The following is a 19,676-nucleotide window of genomic DNA, read 5'->3' on the forward strand; positions in this document are numbered from 1 at the left end:
CTCATATATTGAAGCAATTTCCTGGAGCAGAAAAGATAAATATTCCTTCAGTTACAAAATATTAGTCCGTTTCATGTGTAAAGTTGAACGAGTGGATGGTCAAAGTGCCTACGATGTGACACATAAACAGAAGGAAATCAGAAGGGAAAAAGCGGAAAAAGTGTGCGCCTGACTAGCTACCTAACATTTGGGCAAGATGGGACCATCAGATAACGAGGATAAAATAGTAAATTCACGCATGCATACGGAGGAACTTTCAAATAAATGTATTTAAGGATAGGTTGGTGCTGCTGTGTGGCGCCGGCTACTCCTCTTCTCCTACATGATAGTTGTCATCGGAAAGTCGTCAAATATCACAAAACTGGACTAACAAACACATGGACGAATATTCACGTACTAAGTCTTAGTACTGCAATATAAATGTCATGGTGATCTGTTATGACTTCGAAGGGGCGGCAGTACAGGTAGGGTCGGAATTTTCCAAAGGCCCAGATGATAGCCTAGATGATAGCCACACACTCCTTTTCAGTGACGGAGTAGTTGGATTCCGCTTTCTTTAGTGTTCGGTTGGCATAGGCTACTACGTATTCATCATGCCGACTTTTTCGCTGTGCAAGCATGGCACCAAGTCCTACGCCGCTGGCGTTGGTGTGGACTTCCGTGGGGGCCGTGGGGTCGAAATGGCGCAGTACGGGAGGCGAAGTGAGTAAATGCCGCATAGTTTCAAATACATTGTCGCAAGCTGTGGTCCAAATAGAAAGTCGTGTGTCGCCACGAAGCAGCTGAGTCAATGGAGCAATGGTGGAAGTGAAATCCCAGATAAAACGACGAAAGTAGGAGCAGAGCCGAATAAAACTCCGAAGTTCTTTCACAGACGTGGGTTTCGGGAATTTGTCGACGGCGCGAAGTTTGGAAGTATCAGGGAGTATGCCATCTTTCGATACGATGTGTCCGAGTATAGCAAGCTGCTTGGCTCCAAAGCGACATTTCTTCAAGTTGAATTGGAGGCCTGCCTCGGTGATGCACTGCATTACTTGTTCGAGACGGTACAGTTGTGTGAAAAAATCTGGAGAAAAGACGACAACATCATCAAGGTAACATAGGCATGTCTTCCATTTTAGCCCACGAAGCAGATTGTCCATCATTCGTGCGAATCTAGCAGGGGCATTGCAAAGCCCAAACGGCATAACGTTAAATGCATATATGCCATCTGGGGCCACAAAGGCCGTCTTCGGGCGATTGGCAGGATCTGTAGGCACTTGCCAATAGCCTAAGCGTAAATCGGGCGAAGAAAAATACTCCGCGTCTTCCAAACAATCCAGAGCATCGTTGATGCGCTGTAAAGGGTAGACGTCTTTGCGAGTTATCTTATTAAGATGGTGGTAGTCAACGCAAAGTTGAATTGAGCCATCTTTTTTCTTAACCAAGACTGCAGGTGACGCCCAGGGAATATTCGAAGGTTGAACCACTCCATGCTCAAGCATTTCGCTTACTTGGTTTCAATAACACGGCGCTCCAGGAGTGATCCATGATGAAGCCTCTGGCGCAGTGTTGCGTGCATGCCGGTGTCGATCTGGTAATGTACAGTTGATGTGCGGCCTAGTGGGGCGTGTTGACAGTCGAACGTAGATTTGTATTTCCATAGAAGGCTGAGAAGCTGCGAACGCTGTGTAGGGCTCAAGAGAGCATCTACTGAACTATGGAAGACCTCTTGCGTAGGCTGGGAACAAGGCAAGCTATAAGTCAATGAGTTCACGTCTGAACAGGTGTCGTCAAGAGGCGCGTCAAAGATGGTTACTGAGTCGGCAGACTGAATACGTCCAAGGCACTCGCCAAGATGTAAGACGAGGGGCGTGGCCTTAGCGTTGGAAACGAGCAGTCGCATGTAGCCAATGCTGACAGGACAGCAAAGAGAAGGGAGCATTGTCGGCGAACAAAAATGTCCGATGGGACAAGCACGGCAGTAATCTAAGTGGCGAAAGTAGAGCAGGCATGCGCAATGACCAAAGATTGTGGAGGGATCATAGTGTCTTCTGTAACGACCAGTTTGTCACCAAGATCGTTAAGGTCGTGAACAGGTATCGGGAAGCGGAGAAAATTAATTTCGGCGTGAGAACAATCAATGACAGCCTGATGATCGGAAAGGAAGTCCCACCCCAAGATGATATTGTATGAACCGGATGAGAGGACGACGAACTCGACTGTGTACGTGTATCCTTGAATGACGATGCGGGCGGTACATGCGGCAACAGGGGTAATGCACTGGGAACTTGTAGTCTGGAGTGACAGTGCAGATAAGGGTCTCATTACTTTTTGAAGCTTGCGGCAAAGTTCTTTCGTAACTACTGAAACGGCAGAGCCTGTGTCGACTAATGCCAGTGTGACGACTCCTTCAACAGATACTTCGATTACGTTTGTCGGAAGAGAGCGAGGCCTTGTGTGGTTCGACTAGAATGGAGTTCTCGCCTCTTGAACTGTGGTAGCTAGTTTTCCCACTCCGATGGGGCTGGATGCGGCCGCATGGGGGAAAGGGAGCGGCGACGAGGGGATGGCGAGCGACGATCACAGGCAGAACGAATGACGTTGCGTGTAGACGCAAATGTGAATCATTTGGCGGCGAGAAGGACGAAGATGGCGAAACGTAGGAGGAGACAGGTGGGTCATGAGCTTGAAGCCATAAGCAACGGTGACAGTGCCATGCCACGTGTCCAGGGATACCACAGAAGAAGCACACGGGTCGATTGTTGGGTGTACGCCAGGGTCCCGTGCTAGCTGGTGATTGGTGGTGTACACTGGAGGGATTGGACGTGGCGGTGCAGCAAACGGTGCTGCTGAAAAAGTCAATGGAGGTGGCCGTGCTGCAACTTCGGCGTAGCTGAGAGGTACAGGCAATGGTGGCGCTGCATGAGGGGACTGTATAGCTTCGGACACTTGTTCCTGGAGCATTTGACGCAACAGGAGCCAAGGACGACGTAGGTCCGGGGACAGCGGTGAGTAGGGATAGTTGGTGGGCTACTTCAGAGCATATGAATTCCTTGATTTCGCCGAGCAGGTAGTCATTGTGAGTCACAGTGGCTAAACTTGCAATGGAAGTATCGGGGATAGAAGAACGTCAAGTGAGCAGACGTTGCCTCCTGAGTTCGTCGTAGCTCTGACAAATTTCAGCGACCTCGACTACGGTCCACGGTCTTTTCGAGAGGAGCATTTGGAATACGTCGTCTTCGATTCCCTTCATCACGTGACGGATCTCGGTGATCGTGACAGTCATCGATGGATTGATGCGTTTGCAAAGGTCCGCATCTTCTATGTACTTGGTGAAGTTTTCACCGGGTTGCTGAGAACGGCTGCGCAAGCGCTCTTTGGCACGGAGCTTCCGCACCGCAGGGCAACTGAACACTTGCGCAATGCGTGCCTTGAAATCTGACCAGGTGCGGAGGTCGGATTCGTGGTTGTGGTACCACACGCTAGTGACACCCGTGAGATAGAAGTTGGTGTAGCTGAGCTTCGCAGCATCATCCCATTTATTGTGGGCACTCACCCGCTCTATAACGAGAGCCAATCTTCTACGTCGTATTCGTCGGAACCGCTGAGGATGGGAGGATCACGTTGACGCATTGAGCCAGGACAAATCAATGTTGGAGATGCCGGAGATGTTGTTTGGCTGGCGTCATCAGGCATGATGGCCTGCAGTGTCCGATTGCGTAGTTCCAGGGTTGGGGAAATAGAACCCAGCACAGCTCCACCAAATATGTAATGTGGTTTATTGACAACTCAGAAACGTGACCGTGTAAGTCGAGCATCAGACGCCAAGAGCGCGAGCCTATCTTCGTCGGCGGGCCGATGATGATAGTGCGTCCATAGGGCGCGCCAGTCTTCTTCGCTACAATATTTAAAGACGATCTCTGATAGGGAATTTCTGTTAATTACATGCAATTAAGAAAAAAATATGAAAACGAAAATTGTGCAGATTAAGCATATATGCTGAAATATAAGAAGCAAAGCTTTAGTGAAGTGGTCATTTGAGTACTTTACAAGTAACGGCAATATGTACAATTTTGTTTGCTTTCATTTGGTGCAGTGTACAACCTGATCATATGATTATGTTGGTCAGCTATAAAGATGAAAATTTTATTCTCATGTAATTTTTATCGTTTTAAGCATGCTTATGCACTACACCGTGCACAAGCTATATATGTCAAAACGGAAACACTAAATCAGGAGGGTATACTGCGAGTTGTCTGTGTAGCGATATTGCGAGGATGAAGGCAATGTATGACATTTTTCGAAGGAAGAATAGTGATGACGGGTTTATGTACTGAGAAGTACAACATAGATCTCGCCCATAATTACAGGTAGGGCATTATGTAGCAGACAAAATTGTTGTTTCTCGAATTCTTTCGGGTCGCGATAAGGTGTTTCGCTCCACCGCATGCATTCAATCTTGACTTCGTCGATATCCTCCTATATCTGCTGAATAACTTGGCGTTCAAGTCGCAATACTTCTCCACATTAAAATCAGAAAGATTGGGGAAGTATGCAGCGAATTATAAAATGCTGGTTTTGTTTTGAAGCCTTCTACCGGTTCCTGTGTGCGATTTTCACAATACCACCACTTGCAGGAACGCAGCACTTCGCCTAGGCATGACCATCGGGATGCCGAAGGCCACAACATAACCAATGCTCCATGGCTGGGGTCTGCAGAAAGGCTTTTCCAAAAAGCAATACAAGGTACGTCATCGTAGGGTATACGAGTAGGCATAATTTATGCAGTCATGTCAAAGGTGAAGCTTTACCACAAAGGCACATTATGTTACAAAAAGCACGTCTACAGCTATAGTGATGCTCCTCAGAATCAATCCGGAGTGCCCATTTAGGCTTAATGTGTTGATATGCAATATGCTTACGTTAACACAAATCATTGCAGTTGCAAGTGGCTTTGCGAAGGGGCCGGTAAAGCATTAGCTAAGTGTCTGAATCGGAGACGAGTAAAAGTGATGACAGTGATTGTTTTTATCTATATTAATTTAATTTGAATGATTGTGCCGAAGAAACAACACAATAAAGGCATCAAGTGAAGTAATTCAGTGAGTAGTCCATCCGACGAATGCTGTGATGAATTGAGTAAATAATCAGACTGTAATAGTTCCTTTGTCATAGCTCATGCTGAACTGTGTGCACCCTGGACCACTCATTCTTGTTTGCCTAGTTTAGCGTGCATGAACAAGAATGAGGGGTCCTAGCTCAGCGTGGCTTAGTCAGGGGTAAGACTCTTGTGCGAATTGCACAATCTTGATGCGTACGCAAAGTCCTGCGCCAAACTGTGCCAAACACAGAAAATTGATCGAAATTGCACTATGCTACGCCTGCACAGCTTTGGCAGTGGCCGCGAACAGCGAGCGGATTCGTTCTCCGAAAAAAGAGTGCAGCCATTCACATTACGCACACCGCGTGAGGGCACCTCCCGCAGTGTTTCTCATAATTTTCGCGTTTATAACACTGGACTTTTCAGTGCTTCTGGCAAGTGGCCGGCGCGCTCGCAGCCCCTGCTGACTGTTGCTGCTGTCGGAATGGCTAGGGCAGCTATGTTTAGAGTGTACTAGAATACGGTTGAGTGGGCTGAGTGGCGCAGCGCCTCCTAGCTGAGGGGCAAAACAAAGAGTAGGCGGAGAGTGCTGCGAGCGAACTAGATATTTTGGAGGCATGCGCTGCAGCAGGTGAAGCAGGCAGGCGTCTTCTGTCCCCAAAGCCAGTATAACATAGAGCTATTCCAATCTGTTTTTATGCCCATATGGGCGAGGCATGAGCCTTTGTTGACCTATCACGAAGGGCTAATGGCAGACTTGGAATAAAACGTCGCAGCATCGCCCGAAAGCTGAAGCATCGATTGTGATAGCAAATTAGCAAATTAGACTATAAGAAGCAAGGATAGTATCTTTATTGGCCGATTAATCTTGTAAACATGTGTTCACTCACTAAATTAACAAGCATGGTCTCACGTGCACACAAGCAAACTTGAACACATCTCACTCGATTACACCAGAAACTCTTTGAAAACGCTCGAGTGAGCAAGCATGGTGGCATCAGAGAGCGAATTCACCTTTGTGCGGCTTCGCTTCAATGCGAACTAAGCGGCGAAAAACAGTGTACACGAAGCTACCAGCACTCGCACAATGTCTCTATCGCAGATCGCTTTCAAGATAGGGTCTGTGCGGCCACGCCATACGCAGCAGCCGCCAGAGTAGAACGACCGCTCCCCCCGGAGCCTTGCACGCATTTGAAGATGGTGCACTTCGTTCCCGCTTTCGCCCCTTGCACAGGCAAGATTGAGCTGCCATCATCTGCTTACCCTCATCAGCTCACCTTCGTCGGCTCGTCCTCACGCTTTCACTCGCACATACAGTATACGGCTCATGGCGATGATGTTATCGCCCCCGGACTTTGTAGAGAACATAACAGCGACGGTGACACCAGAAATGCGCCTGGAGTGTTGATATAATTGCTATCGCAACAAAAACATATTGGAATAGTTTTACATTATACCAGCCCAGGGTTGATTGCGGCTCTCTTGGTCTGCAGTGACATATGGTGACACAAATTATGTTACAGTGTAGATTGGACCGCATAATTTGAGAACATTTTCTGCTACCGTCGTGAGCGTGGGCACATAAATATATAGTTTGATCGTTGTGCCACCGATGTTTCTGGCTTTACAAGAAAGCGTGCCCTGATCTGCCACACGACCAACTCTTCCATATTCTAGTACGCTATAACTACAAGGTGCACTTCTACTACGAGCTTCAGATTGATTTATTCTGTGTTTGGTCGTGATTTCGAAGTGCGCTGCCATATGCCATTATTCCACCAAAATTCACATTGGCGTGCTCTAAACTACTTCAAATTGAAATTTTATCTGTTCCAAATTGCTCCAAAATGAAATTTAGTCTGCTCCAAGCTGCTCGAAAACACATTTTGATTTGCTCCAGAAATTGTGCCAAAATGACTTTGGACAGTCGCCACCCCTGTTTAGTGGATACATATAGTAGCGTTGCGTTGCTAAGCACGAGGTCGCGGGTTCGTTTCCCGACCATGGGGGCTGCATTTCGATTGGAGGGAGGATGCAAACACGCTCTTGTACCATGCATTAGGTGCATATTTAAGAACCCCGATTTTTCGAAATTAATCTGGCATCCCCACTACGGCATGCCTTATGATCAGATCGTGGTTCTCGCACGTAAATCCTTAGAATTTCGAAAAAAGCTAGCATGTCTCCCATCGCTTGTCTAATGAGATCACGTTTCTTTGCAGATCCCAACTCGCTGACTTTACAGGAGATATGCTCTGTGGTCATGGCCATTTTCAAGGCAGCCCTCAAGGATACACAGTACAAGCAACAGGCAGCCAGCCTCTGTGTCCAACTCCTTGCAGTACGTCAGTAAACTACGTTCACATCCTGTCCGCAGGCTGTACAGACCACACAAGCACATCATTACATGGTGCTCGGTTGTAGGGTGTACTCATCTTTTGGACAGACGGACAGAGCAGAGAAATAATGTATTTCCCTGCTCTGTCTGTCTGTCTCGTGTTAAGATACCTTGTATGTCCTGCTTCACCTGTTGAGTGAAAAAGTAGTAATCTTAATTTCTGGCTTGACAAAAAATATGCAAAGCACTGTAACGCATACAGGGCCGCAATTTCGTAGTGAAGGCGTTTTGATATTATTACTTTTCATGCTGTACGCGCTTCGATAGTGCTCAGAGCAAAACTCCGCCCATGTTATCAAAGGGATCAGTCAGCCATGAATGGTAAAATCATAATTGTGGCATAGAATTGAGCAAATGGTATTGCGACAAAGTAATGACCCAGATATCAACTATAGCTGTAAAGTATGTGTTCATTTTCATAAATGTTGCCGCATTTTACGTGCACCTTCAATTATATTGTTATGGTGAGGCGAGGTGAAAAAGAGAACGATGACGGCTCCGAATACGACAAAAAGTCAACACAACCTGGCGGGGCTCTCTTCTGTCTGACATTACCAGATGAACCCGGATGTACTGGAATCGTCTGGTGATCGAGAGGTCGAGCGCCGAGTGAGAAAGACAGAGCAGCAACACAAGCTGCAGCAGGTTGAGTGCTAGTCGACTGACCCCAAAGTTGTGGGCAAGCACCGGGCCCAAGCTGAACAAGATCGACAAAAGGGGCGGGCTAGGCCTGCCCAGGAGACTCCCAAAGAACGTGCTAGGTGGTTTGCGACAATACGGAGGTCTCAGGCGAGACGGCATGGCTTAGAAACTACGGAACAGCACTCAAGTGATTGTGTGTAACATGTGTTCATGTGTTGAAACGTCACTTCAATTTTTTTCAGTATGCCCTTATAATTTTAAAATTCAATTTTGGCACGTTGCACAATTCTGATATGGCATTTGAGTTACTTAAAGAGTTGGACACTACTTGTTCAGCGTATCAGAATGAAACCGATTTTTTTTTTCATTTTCTCGCTTAATTATTTATACTTATCAATCTAAATCCCCCCGTGGCAGGCTTTGTTGTGCACTTCGCGGGAGGGTTCTTTGGTGTTTGTTAATACGCCACCTTTAGCGAAGTCTTTATGGTTGTATGTATTTTCTCCTAAATTTTGTGTCGTGTAAGCCTCTGTTAATTAAGCTCCGAAGTCTTTTTCTCGTCACCTCTCAGTTCATGCGTCATGGTCCGTGGTTGATCAGGTGTGGGCCTATCGCCGGCCAGCACTCAAACCGTCCTTTAACGCACACAAAATGGGTCTGTTTGTTGCCCCATACCTTTCATTCTGGAGAGTGCAGTAACTTTACCCTCCTGTTTTAACATAATCTGGTCGCTGAGCGTGCATTATTAACAAAAAATTGTGCAGTGTCTGCTCTTCAACCTGGAACACGTCAATTCTACAAAGTTAGCAAATGTCACCCTGATAAAAGCTATCCATGGTATTGAAGCTTCCTGGGATACTGTTTCTTCGCAAATTACTGCTGCTTGCTTCTCAAAAGTTGGAATTATTTCTCCCATCGACGCACCATGCTGCGTAGAGGATGTTATGGCCATTTGCGATAACAAAGTACTTGAACAGCTAACAAATCTTGTCCATATAGATGAACCTTACATCTTTTAACAAATGGTGCGATATGACAGTGAACAAACAACTTGCATAAATTAAATGAAATGATGTCACATGATGAGATATGCACTGAAATGTGCCTTCTTTGGCAATTCCTGAAGATGAGACAGACGATGATTCGCCCGTGCAGATTGCTTCAACTCCTCATGTAATTATTAAAGCGCCTTAAAGGGCAACTCCGGCGATTTTTCGATGACAACGAATGTCGATGAAATTCGCTGGGTCTGTTCCTCCGAATACCTCCGTCGTGTCCTAAAAAAAGCAGGCTTGAGAGTTGCACAGATTTTTTACAAATGAATTTAATCTATTGCCTCGAGCACCCTACCTTACCCCCTCCTCAGTTATAGGCCACATTGTGTATGACGTCAGGAATGGTCCACGCAGAGCATGCCGGGATCATGCAGACGACAGCGACGAGAGCGTGCAGGAGTCGACGATAGTGAGCTAGCGCTTAGCGTGAGATGTTGCTGTCGCGAGAAGTTGCATTCCCTGTGGACGGGCAAGTGATGCGGGGTGCCAAGCGGTGTTGCGTTGTTAGCTGCATGAACTGCAGCCCTCGCCATCCGCAAACACAGTTTGAGCCGATCGCGTTCAGCCGAGGTTAATGAATATTAAAAACCAGTCAAAAGACGAAGGACAAAGAAGAGACGTGGCACACACGACGACTGGAATATTCAGTATGTACCAACTGACCCAGACTGCTACTCTACTGCAAAGCCGAGGTTAAGCCTATCACAGTGGCCGAGTTCGTGCGTCTGCTGCTGGCGGACCAGACCCAGTGATATCAAGCTAATTAAGCTATTAGGACGAGGAAAGCTGCTTCTGTAGTTCAGTTTTGACCATATGGATTTGAAATAAAGCATTCCTTATTTCGTACAGTGCACACGCAAAAAGCTAGAAGCGATAACACGACGCCCAATCAACATCTGTATACGTTGCCGTTCTCGAATGCGGCCGGTCGCACTCGCCGGCGCTTCCCTAAATGAAATGTGACTACGCAGATCCATTGGTGTATTATTACCTATTGTTATGCTGACTCATTATTTAGCTTACGAGGTGAACTGTTTGCCTCGTATCCCAAATGAGCAGCAAGCGGAGGCCCCTTTGATACAGCATGTGTAAACAACCGTCTCGTTCAGCTGCCAACGATGTCATACTTCATGGAATCTGCGTTTCCGCGAGAAAACTATACATTCTCTAAATGAGCGTTCATACGCGCAATGTCCCAATCTATGTCTACTTTACGGAGCACTAATTGTGTGCATGAAGAGAATACGAAGAATGATAAGCAGGCTGCACAACGCTTCCCTACTACGGTCTCCCGCTCGCTGTTTCCGAAGGTGTGTGGTAGCACGTATCAGCGCGACCCAGAGTGATGTAACGGTGCTTGCATGCACAAAATCTACGTGTTTTGATATGTTCTGACATTAATTGATGTCACCGATGAGCGCCTATCTCAAGCGAACGACGTACGAGTGGTCGCTGTACCTGCCGATGTAAACAAATGCACCGGTCGGTGCTTTGGACTGTCAGCGGCGTTCTTGTGGGATACAAATGCGGAAAGTCGTGCTCCACATCTTATAGTGAGCATGCGAAGCGGTTCCTTGAGAGGGGTAAAACACCTAAAATAGCAAGCAGCACGTATATCAGTGGTTAGGGCTACCCTTGGTCTTCATGTCGCAGCGCGATATGTTGCGCATGGGTGCTGGCTCTAGTGGTGGAGGACGGCGATTCGTGGCTATTGAATTCTTCTGAATCATAACTGTCACTGTTTGACAGATCCGAATAGGTGGTGCAGCTTACAATGTCACCCGAAGGTACGGCGCGGTCACGAATAAGCTGAGCGTCTGCTCTTCGCCGGTTTCGTTCACCCCGCGGGCGAGACCGGCATGCGTTGCGCGCCTTCCCCGCCGGGAATACATTCGTGACGTCACACGCAGAGGTTCGCTCGGCTGCTTGCTCCGGTTTCGGTTTCGTTTTTGCGCTTTTTTGCTTATTTAAAATTATTTTCGACTTTGCGGAACAATTATCCTATCAGGTGCGTCACAGGAGGGTCTCGGGAACCTAAATATTTTATTAGCTCGACATGGTCAAAAAATCGCCGGAGTTGCCCTTTATGTGCACGAGGTACTCTGAATGATGATTTTAGACTGTCTTTGTGGTTCGGGCCAATACTGACAAAACCAGAACACAGCATTGTGTGAACAAAATTATTTCAACACTTCAGAGCAAAGTTACACATAATCTGAGTTTCAATAAAGAGCATATTTGCGGTCTTTTAATGTGAAAAAATATATAGCCTTACAGAAGGGCAAAGTGATGAACTACTGCTATAGTGAAGATACTGATACAGTCAAACCCGGGTATATCGAACTCGCCAAAAAACGTTTATTAGTTCGATATATGGCATAATTCGATATAGGCCCACCAGCCGGAACCGCCTTGGAAATCGTTCCTGCCAAGCAAGAAAGCAAGGTCCTTGGCTTTCTGCTCGATCATAGGGCTTGACACCGGGATGTTTCGCGACTGAACGTCCACAAACCATTTGTAAATGGCTGCTTCAACATCTTCGTACACAGCAGTGCGCACACGTCGGGCGCCACGGGCACCTGGCCTTTTGTCCGACTTGGCCCTGATGTCTGCCTTGTTCTTCAGGATAGTACTCAAGGTGCTCCTTGGAAACTTGTACGTGGCGGCGACGTCGGACTTCTCATCACGCTCGACTCGATTTATGATTTCGAGTTTCGCGGCGAACGGCAAATTCTGCCTCTTTGCACAAGCCATGACGACAGCGCGCCAAGAAAGTTCACAGAGCGCCAACAGGCAACACCACCAGCACGGACCACGCTGAATGAGGACTCGAGGAAAAGAGGCAGCAGCAGGCACACAAGCATAAAGAAAGAAAAAATGGCGCTCACTTGTACAGCCTCCACGCCTCGGAGAAAGCACGATGGCCTCTGATTGGCTGTAAGTGCTGCGAGCAGGCCAGGATCATTTTTTGCAGGGGGGTGTTCGCCCGTGCACAGCCGGGTCTAAACCATTTTTTCTAGGGTGGCGCCGGCAGTTTTCCCCGCCACCGCGAGGGAAAGCCAACTTGCTGGGGCACTTTTGAGGCACATGGAGTTTGATATATCGGTTGTCGTTGCTATTTTTGTTCGATGTAACAGTAACTTTTGCTATATATTCTCAATGTAAATTTACCGTGTTTAGAAATTGTTCGATATACGGGATAATTTGATATAAACGGGTTCAATATAGTCGGGCTCGACTGTATAGCGAGGATTGTTCCCAGTCCTTACAACTTCATTATAACGAGATGCTATGGCATGTCTGGTATGATGATTTGCTGGCATGTACTCTTACGAAAAATTCTAGAGAAAGAGCTTCTTGTGAATACAGGCCCAGTTTCTTGTATCAGGATATCGGTTCTCAAAATAAGGGGTGATTATTTTTAAGTTTTCCGAAATTTTTATTAATGGCCTGTGGCAGATCGGGTAATTATCCTTGAGGTGAATTATTCGAAGAGGTGGACATTATTAGCATGAGAAATCCAAATGCTTATCAACTAATTAGCCAAAATTCAATAATTACTAATTAATTACTTTACAGCACATATTGCAATAAAAAAATTGTAGCCAGTAGCTTGCAAGACGTACTCACTAGAAATGAATATCCAGGATGACAACAGCTTCCGAATATTATTTCGCAAAGTGTGGGGCAAAATACATTGGCATTTCAAATACTTTTCTGCTGCAGTGCATAAAAAGTGTTTTATTAAAAAAGCAAGTGGAACAGTGCATTTTAACGATGAGTTTGATGGTGCATATCTCCAACCAGCACGGAACCAGCAAACCACGAACACAGCAAAGAGCTTTAGCTTGACTTTTCCCTGCACCGTTCCAACTTCGCTAGAAAGTGGTTTATATTTATTTTATTTATACAATACTGAGGCCCTACTTCAGGCCCTAGCACTTTTGAGGCACATGGAGTTTGATATATCGGTTGTCGTTGCTATTTTCGTTCGGTGTAACAGTAACTTCTGCTATATATTCTCAATGTAAATTTACCGTGTTTAGAAATTGTTCGATATACGGGATAATTTGATATAAACGGGTTCAATATAGTCGGGCACGACTATGTAGTGAGGATTGTTCCCAGTTCTTACAATTTCATTATAACGAGGGTAATACTCGAAGTTACAAGTTAGAGAAATTATAAAATAAATATAGATCATGCAAAAAGTAAACCAAATACAGCAACAAAAGGCAAGAAACATATAAAGCGTGAATGACTATATTACAGCAATTTTTAAAGAAATTATTAAAAAAAAAGTTAGGTACGAGGTAAAGCAAGTACAGCCGCAAAAGGCATGAAAGGCTTCTAGATCATTGCAAGGTTAAGGAAGAAAGAAACATACATAAAACACTGGTGTAGGAGGAAATACTACAATGTCCTAAGCAACCAGGTGTTCTATTGCTTCTTTGCTCAGTAGTGGTGAAGAAGGTTTCACCTGTTTACCATGCGTGGAAAGAAGGTAAACTTGAAGCCGTTTGTTTTGCCTTTGAATGGAGTAACGGAGCCCACATGATGATGCCTTGTCATTCTTGATATCAGGGGTGAAATGTAATCCTCAGAATTTGAAGACAGTTTCCTATGCTTGAGATGAAAACAAAATTTCTGTCTTTGAATTTTTCATCACAACAGCAAAGTTTGATACCACAGTACCAGACCCCCAACATGTTGGGGCTTGTTAAGCCTGTCAATACTTCGAGTAAATAAACTGGACGGATCTCTGTTAGATCTTTTCAAGTGCACCAATCTTTACTCATGTGTGGGTCTCAAACAGTTGCTCCGCATTTGAGTTTTGGTCTAATAATTGACGTATATGCTAAATGTGTCGTTTGGTGCATGCTTTATGTCTGAGGAAGTAAAGCTTGTGGATATAGTACGCACAAACTTTTCATATGTGCGAATTCCTTTTGAACATGCTTACTATAGTCGCACCCAGATATTTCAATTCAGCGACTTCGACAAGTGGTTGTAACGCAAGTGTGTACAGAAAGGTAAAAAGGTTTTTCTTCCTAGTTATTTTCATGAAAACATCGCAGCAACGAGCACCATGTCCCATTGTTTGCACCATTCATGAATCTTATGAAAATTATAATTAAGGAGCACTTGATGAGAACATTTAATTTCATTAAACAGTACTCATCATCAGCGAAGAGTTGAACTTGCACTGGCCCGTGGACTCCATCGATGATATCATTTATGTAAATTGAGAATAAGGGTCCAAGGATGCTTTCTTGTGGTACACCTGAATTCACCGGTAATAGCCCTGAACAGTCTCCTTCAATGCTTACAAATTGGACTCGATCACTCAGATATGCAGCAATCAAAGAAAATATGAATTCGAGCAAACCTTGATGCTGAAGCTTTAAAACTAGCTTTGAATTACGTACAAGATCGAATGCCTTCATAAAATTGAAAAATAATGCGTGAACCTGACCTGACTTATCCAGAACAGATGTAAACCTATGAACAAGTGACGTCAGCTAGGTGACTGTAGAAAGCCTCTTTCTAGAACCATACTGAAAAAAGGTAATTATATTCTTATCCTTTAAAACTTAGTGATGCGATTTGCGATGACCCAGACGTTTACAGCATGATGATGTCGGAGAGATAGGTTGGTTATTTGCTATTAAAGTGGAGTCTCCTTTCTTGAGAACAGGAACGATTCCAGCAGTTTTCCAATTGGTAGGAATTCTGCCAGTTAATAAGGATGCACAGAAAATTACCAGAAAAAATTTAGCTTGTACTTCAGCACAATGGCGAAGAAAGGGGTTCGGTATATCGTCAGGTCCAGGCGACACTAAAAAGTAACCCAAGTGATTCAAGCGACCACTTGGAAGCAGCAGATTTGCATCGTCTGCCACCGATCATTTTACAGCGTAAGCTGTTTGGGCTCATTCCATTAGCCGTTGCGGTTGGCGATAGTGTCCGCCACCGACGGTGTTGGTCGCAGCTATCGCTGGGAATGAGAAAAAAAATACCCACTTCCTGCCTGTATCGAACACGGACCCGCTGTGCTGGAGTCAGCTATGCTACCACTGAGCTTGCTAGCAAGCATTGGAAAAATGCCCTATAAACATGTCCAGCACAAGAGCAGGCACGCAATATAACATGCGGGCGGTGTAACGTCGATACGTGCACACTTTGCATTGCAGTTGCATATTATTACACCAGGAGAACGCCATGTAGAAGATGCACAAGTAGTGGTTCAAGGCAGTTAAAAAGGTTTGAGGAAGAAAAAGAAATTTAAGGAGATACGGGAATGCTATAACAAATATATGTATTCTGTACCTGATTAAATCAATGGATAAAGCTGCCTAGGTGACTATGTCATCGCGGCCTTTCAAAGGGGATGTCAGTAAATCATCATCATCATCATTTGCATCGCATTGTGCCACTTGTCATGCGATCTGAAATCGATACATGCACACTTCGCATTGCAGTTGCATATTATTTCACCAGGTGGCACGCCAAGCAGCACTTTATAGGTAGCGGTACAAGGTAGATAGAGAAGGCTTGAGGAAGAAAATGAAGATTAAGATGTATACAAAAATGCTGAAATGAAAAACATGCATAGGATACCTGAATTAATCAAGAAGGCTAGGTGACTTTCACCGCTCCATTTAAAAGATATGCCAATAAATCGTCATCATTATCATCATATCATGCCACTTGTCACACCTAAAGTCACTGGAACCTTTAGTCACAACTTGACATGCATGCCGCACAGCATTGATAAGTGCAAATTTTTCATTGCAGTTGCATTGTATTCCACCAAGTGTCCCATCAAGTAGCAGTTCATGTTGCATGTAGCTGGACCTGGTCAACTCGTGCAGGCTATGTGGCCATTTGTCAATGCCTTGTTTCAAATGGGATGCAAATAAATTATCATCATGATCAACAGCATCGTATCTTACCACGGGTCAAGGGTTGTGACGTGCACTGCATAGTCTCGATACCTGTGTTTACTCTTCGGTACAGGTTATGGTGCCTCCTTGCAAGGTATGAACCCTCTAGTGCATGCTGCCGAAAATGGAGCTCCTATGGAGGCACTCCTCAAGCTTACACTGTGACTGTGCTGCGTGTGCCGTGCAGGTCTGTGACTTAATTGAAGACAAGGTCTTCTTAGCTGACTTTACAGGGGTTTGGCATACCTGGGGTCTGGGTAGCTTGTAACCACTTCCAGAAAAATAAAGTACGCCATTTTGCGCCTCCAGAGTGTCGTAGCGAGACGCAAGAGGTATAAAAATGTATGCCCGAATCAGACAAGAATCGAGAATTTGTTGCAGAGTATGTAAAATTAAGAGTAGGTGTGTAATTAGCGCTAGTATAGTCAAAACTTAGCCACACTGCTCTATGCTCCTGTGAAGGGTGCACCGCCATGGATATAACCATCTTGAGGCAAAGCCACCGTACGAGGCACTTTTGGGAAATGGAGTGAGTTCCCTTGGACGAAGCAGGGCTCGCTGAGCCATGCTTCCTCAAGGGCTGCAAAAGATAGCCGCCACCCTTTCCTTCATAAAAAAAACCCAGTCACAGTAGCCGTATTACAATAGGAGCCGGCCGCAGAAAACGCTTGTGTACTGTGACTTAGGATCAGCTAAAGAACCCCAGGTAGTCGAAATTAAGCCGGAGCGCCGTGTGTTGCTTCGAAACCCCATGATATTATTTGTATTCATTGCGATAGAAATTACATTGGCACACCAGGCAAAGTTTCACCATGGGCGCCACTGTTATGTTCCGTATAAAGTACGAGTGCAATAAGATTGCGGCGGCGCGCTATAGGAATTAGGTGCGAGGGAAAGAAAGCTTGCAAGGGTGAGCTGAGAAAGGCTCGGCTCACCCTCGGCTCACCCTCCCCCCTACCCCCCTCTCGCACGCTCAAGGGGGGTAGGGGTGAAATGTGTGCACATTAGGAAGGGAAGGGGACAGGTTAGGGTGCAACTCCAGCAGCTCAGCGTGGCCGCGTGCGCCCTGTTTCGGAGAAAATTTCCGCTGGGTTTGAAGGCTAAGCAATCCGAGATAGCTGACGTCCCCGCATGGGTTGTGTTTTGGTGTGCTTAGTTCATGTTGAAGGGAAAGGCAGCATGAAGGGGAATTTGCTTGCCGCTGCTGCCGCTCTCCATCACACCAGCTTTCTGACATGGGTAGTCCATGATCATTGATTGAAATGTGTTAGCGTTTGCCTTGGCTTTAGTTAGTAAGCATTAGTTGGTTATAAAATGTTTACAGCAGTTTATGCAGCTGATAAAACAAGCTATCATACTGCATGTAGTTGTCTAATAATTTGCTGTCACAATCAGTGCATCGCCTATCTGGCGAAGCTGTAACTTTTTAAAACACATGGTAGAGGTGCTCATCTTGTTTGTGTGATTCAAGCATGCATCTCTTCGCAGCCACATACATGAAGCACCAGCTATCGCAGTAAAGATTTCTAACTACGTGATAAATTTTCTATTGTAAAAAAATATACTCCTACTCTCAACCTTCCGGTTCACTTTGCAGACAGGACGCGCTGACGTGTACCGGACCATACTGGCCACCTGCCATCTGTGGTTTGAACATAGAGACCAAATGCTGCCAAGGCGGCCGCCACCAAGCGCATCGATAGCAGGGCAGGATGCCTGGACCTCCAGATTCCACTGGACTGCATACGTTTCCTTTGTCGCCTCGCTGTTGGAGGCCATGTACCGAACGGCACCCAACTCAGTGGCTCCTTTGGTGTCGCCCGGGTACAGTGTGCATTTTGCGTATGTGCTGTACAAGTGCTGCAAGATCATGGTGCGCTCAGCAGCGCACAACATCGCAACTGAGGTAAGTGTGAAAGTGGACATCGACCAAGCTGTGGTATTTACGCGCTCCGTGGTTGTCCATCACAGAGAAAAGTCGAAGCACGAAATTCGACTGTCACCTAAATGCACTGAATTTGAAAAAAAGGGAAAAAAATCTCGTGGCTGAAGTTCCCTTCGTCAGTGATCGTCGTCCTGTATGAAAGTCGCATTTTTGTGTTCATTGGTGGGTGGAGAAGAAAAAAAAGGGGGGGGGCTTTCCGTGTGGAATCCCAACCATAAACTCTTTTGACCGCATTGATTTGGTCGGCATATCTGTTTTTGTGTTCTTAATTTGAGAAGCTGTTACTAAACTAATCTCCTGCTTCCAGAGGACATGTCTCTGGTACGTGGTGATCGTGGCCGTGACGTTGTTGGAGAGGTCGTCTAACGAGTGTAAGGCAGTGATGACAGAGTGCATCCGGGAGGCACTTCGCCACCCGGTCCTTAGGGCAGAGTACCGCCGTTCTCTCCTACGCTTCTCCGAACTGCAGGGCCACCCAAGGGAAGAGCCAGCTCCATAGTCCACATAGCGTAGGACAGCATTTGCAACTAGAGGCATACCCTTGTCCCTCATGTTGCTTGCTATGTGTTCTTTTTTTTGCACCTAAACTCTTAAAAATAGAGCCTGCATAACAATTTTTGTATTGTCATTGACAAAAATTTGTGCAGTTTGATTCTCTTACTTTCTGAAATTATTCAGCAAGTGTGCAAGTTTGAGAGCTTATAATTTCAGTTTTTTCGGTCAGCTGGTTGCCTGATTGTTGTGTGTCTTAAAATGCCCATTTTTCAATAAAAGAGAGTTGTGAGTCTGCTGCAAAACTGTCTGTTTCTTCCTATGACATGTCATCCCATACTAGCCCTGTGGTGAATTAACTTGAATGTAAATCGATTTCCCCGGCTGACGTAGTTTTCTCTAACCACTTGACTTCGTGAAGATAAAGTGTGTGAAAAGAAAATTAGTGTCTCATAGCAGCAACAAAATAGATTGTTTGAGAAAACACAACGTTCGTAAAGAGCGAACCGTTTGATATTGAAATATAAGCGCTATAATTATGGAGCCATACATTGTCGAAATGAACGCCAATTATGGTTAGTAACATTAATAGTTCCCAGAAGCACTCACAATGTGTGCACCGTAACGACCTCAGAGCCAGTCCGCACTATCAATATAGTAAGCAGCGTTGCATCTATCGGGAAAATACTTTTGTTGCGGCAAAATAGCTCATTTAAAGTAAAGGAATTTTTGGGCAGATTTTGAATAAAGTTTCCTTAGTCAATTTTTGAATGATCGTAGAGCACTCGGTCGGTACTCAGAAGAAATTTTCGCACCAGTAATGTCTGCATCGCTGAGGCTACGCATCTCTTTTTCACTCGAGGCGACATTCCAATTCCGCGCCCATTTTGGCTGGATAGTGCTAGTGGCGTACCAGCTATTTCTCGAGTGGGGGGGGGGGGGTAAACTGCAAACAGTCTGACCGCTCTCTCTCTCTCTATATATATATATAAAAGGCTATGAGTGCTGCATAGAGGTCCTGGATCCCTCCCATAGCAGCAGTATAGCGCACATAAAAATGGCACACTAGCTACATGCAATTTTAATAGTTCAACAAAAAATTGTACTTAGTATG

The 19,676-nt window shown here is 45.5% G+C and overlaps 1 protein-coding gene across 1 annotated transcript in view; it reads left to right on the forward strand.

Moving 5' to 3' along the window:
- The window catches only part of LOC125944160 (uncharacterized), a 62,840-nt gene extending 44,271 nt beyond the window's left edge, over window positions 1-18,569 (forward strand). The window contains exons 13-17 of the mRNA XM_049664369.1: window positions 4,620-4,728; window positions 7,306-7,424; window positions 8,040-8,126; window positions 17,723-18,031; window positions 18,378-18,569. Of these exons, the coding sequence (XP_049520326.1) occupies window positions 4,620-4,728; window positions 7,306-7,424; window positions 8,040-8,126; window positions 17,723-18,031; window positions 18,378-18,569 (816 nt within the window). The remainder of the gene's footprint in view (window positions 1-4,619; window positions 4,729-7,305; window positions 7,425-8,039; window positions 8,127-17,722; window positions 18,032-18,377) is intronic.
- The last annotated feature ends 1,107 nt before the right edge of the window (window positions 18,570-19,676 follow it).

Source organism: Dermacentor silvarum, chromosome 1 (assembly GCF_013339745.2).
Source record: "Dermacentor silvarum isolate Dsil-2018 chromosome 1, BIME_Dsil_1.4, whole genome shotgun sequence".
NCBI classification, from domain to species: domain Eukaryota; kingdom Metazoa; phylum Arthropoda; class Arachnida; order Ixodida; family Ixodidae; genus Dermacentor; species Dermacentor silvarum.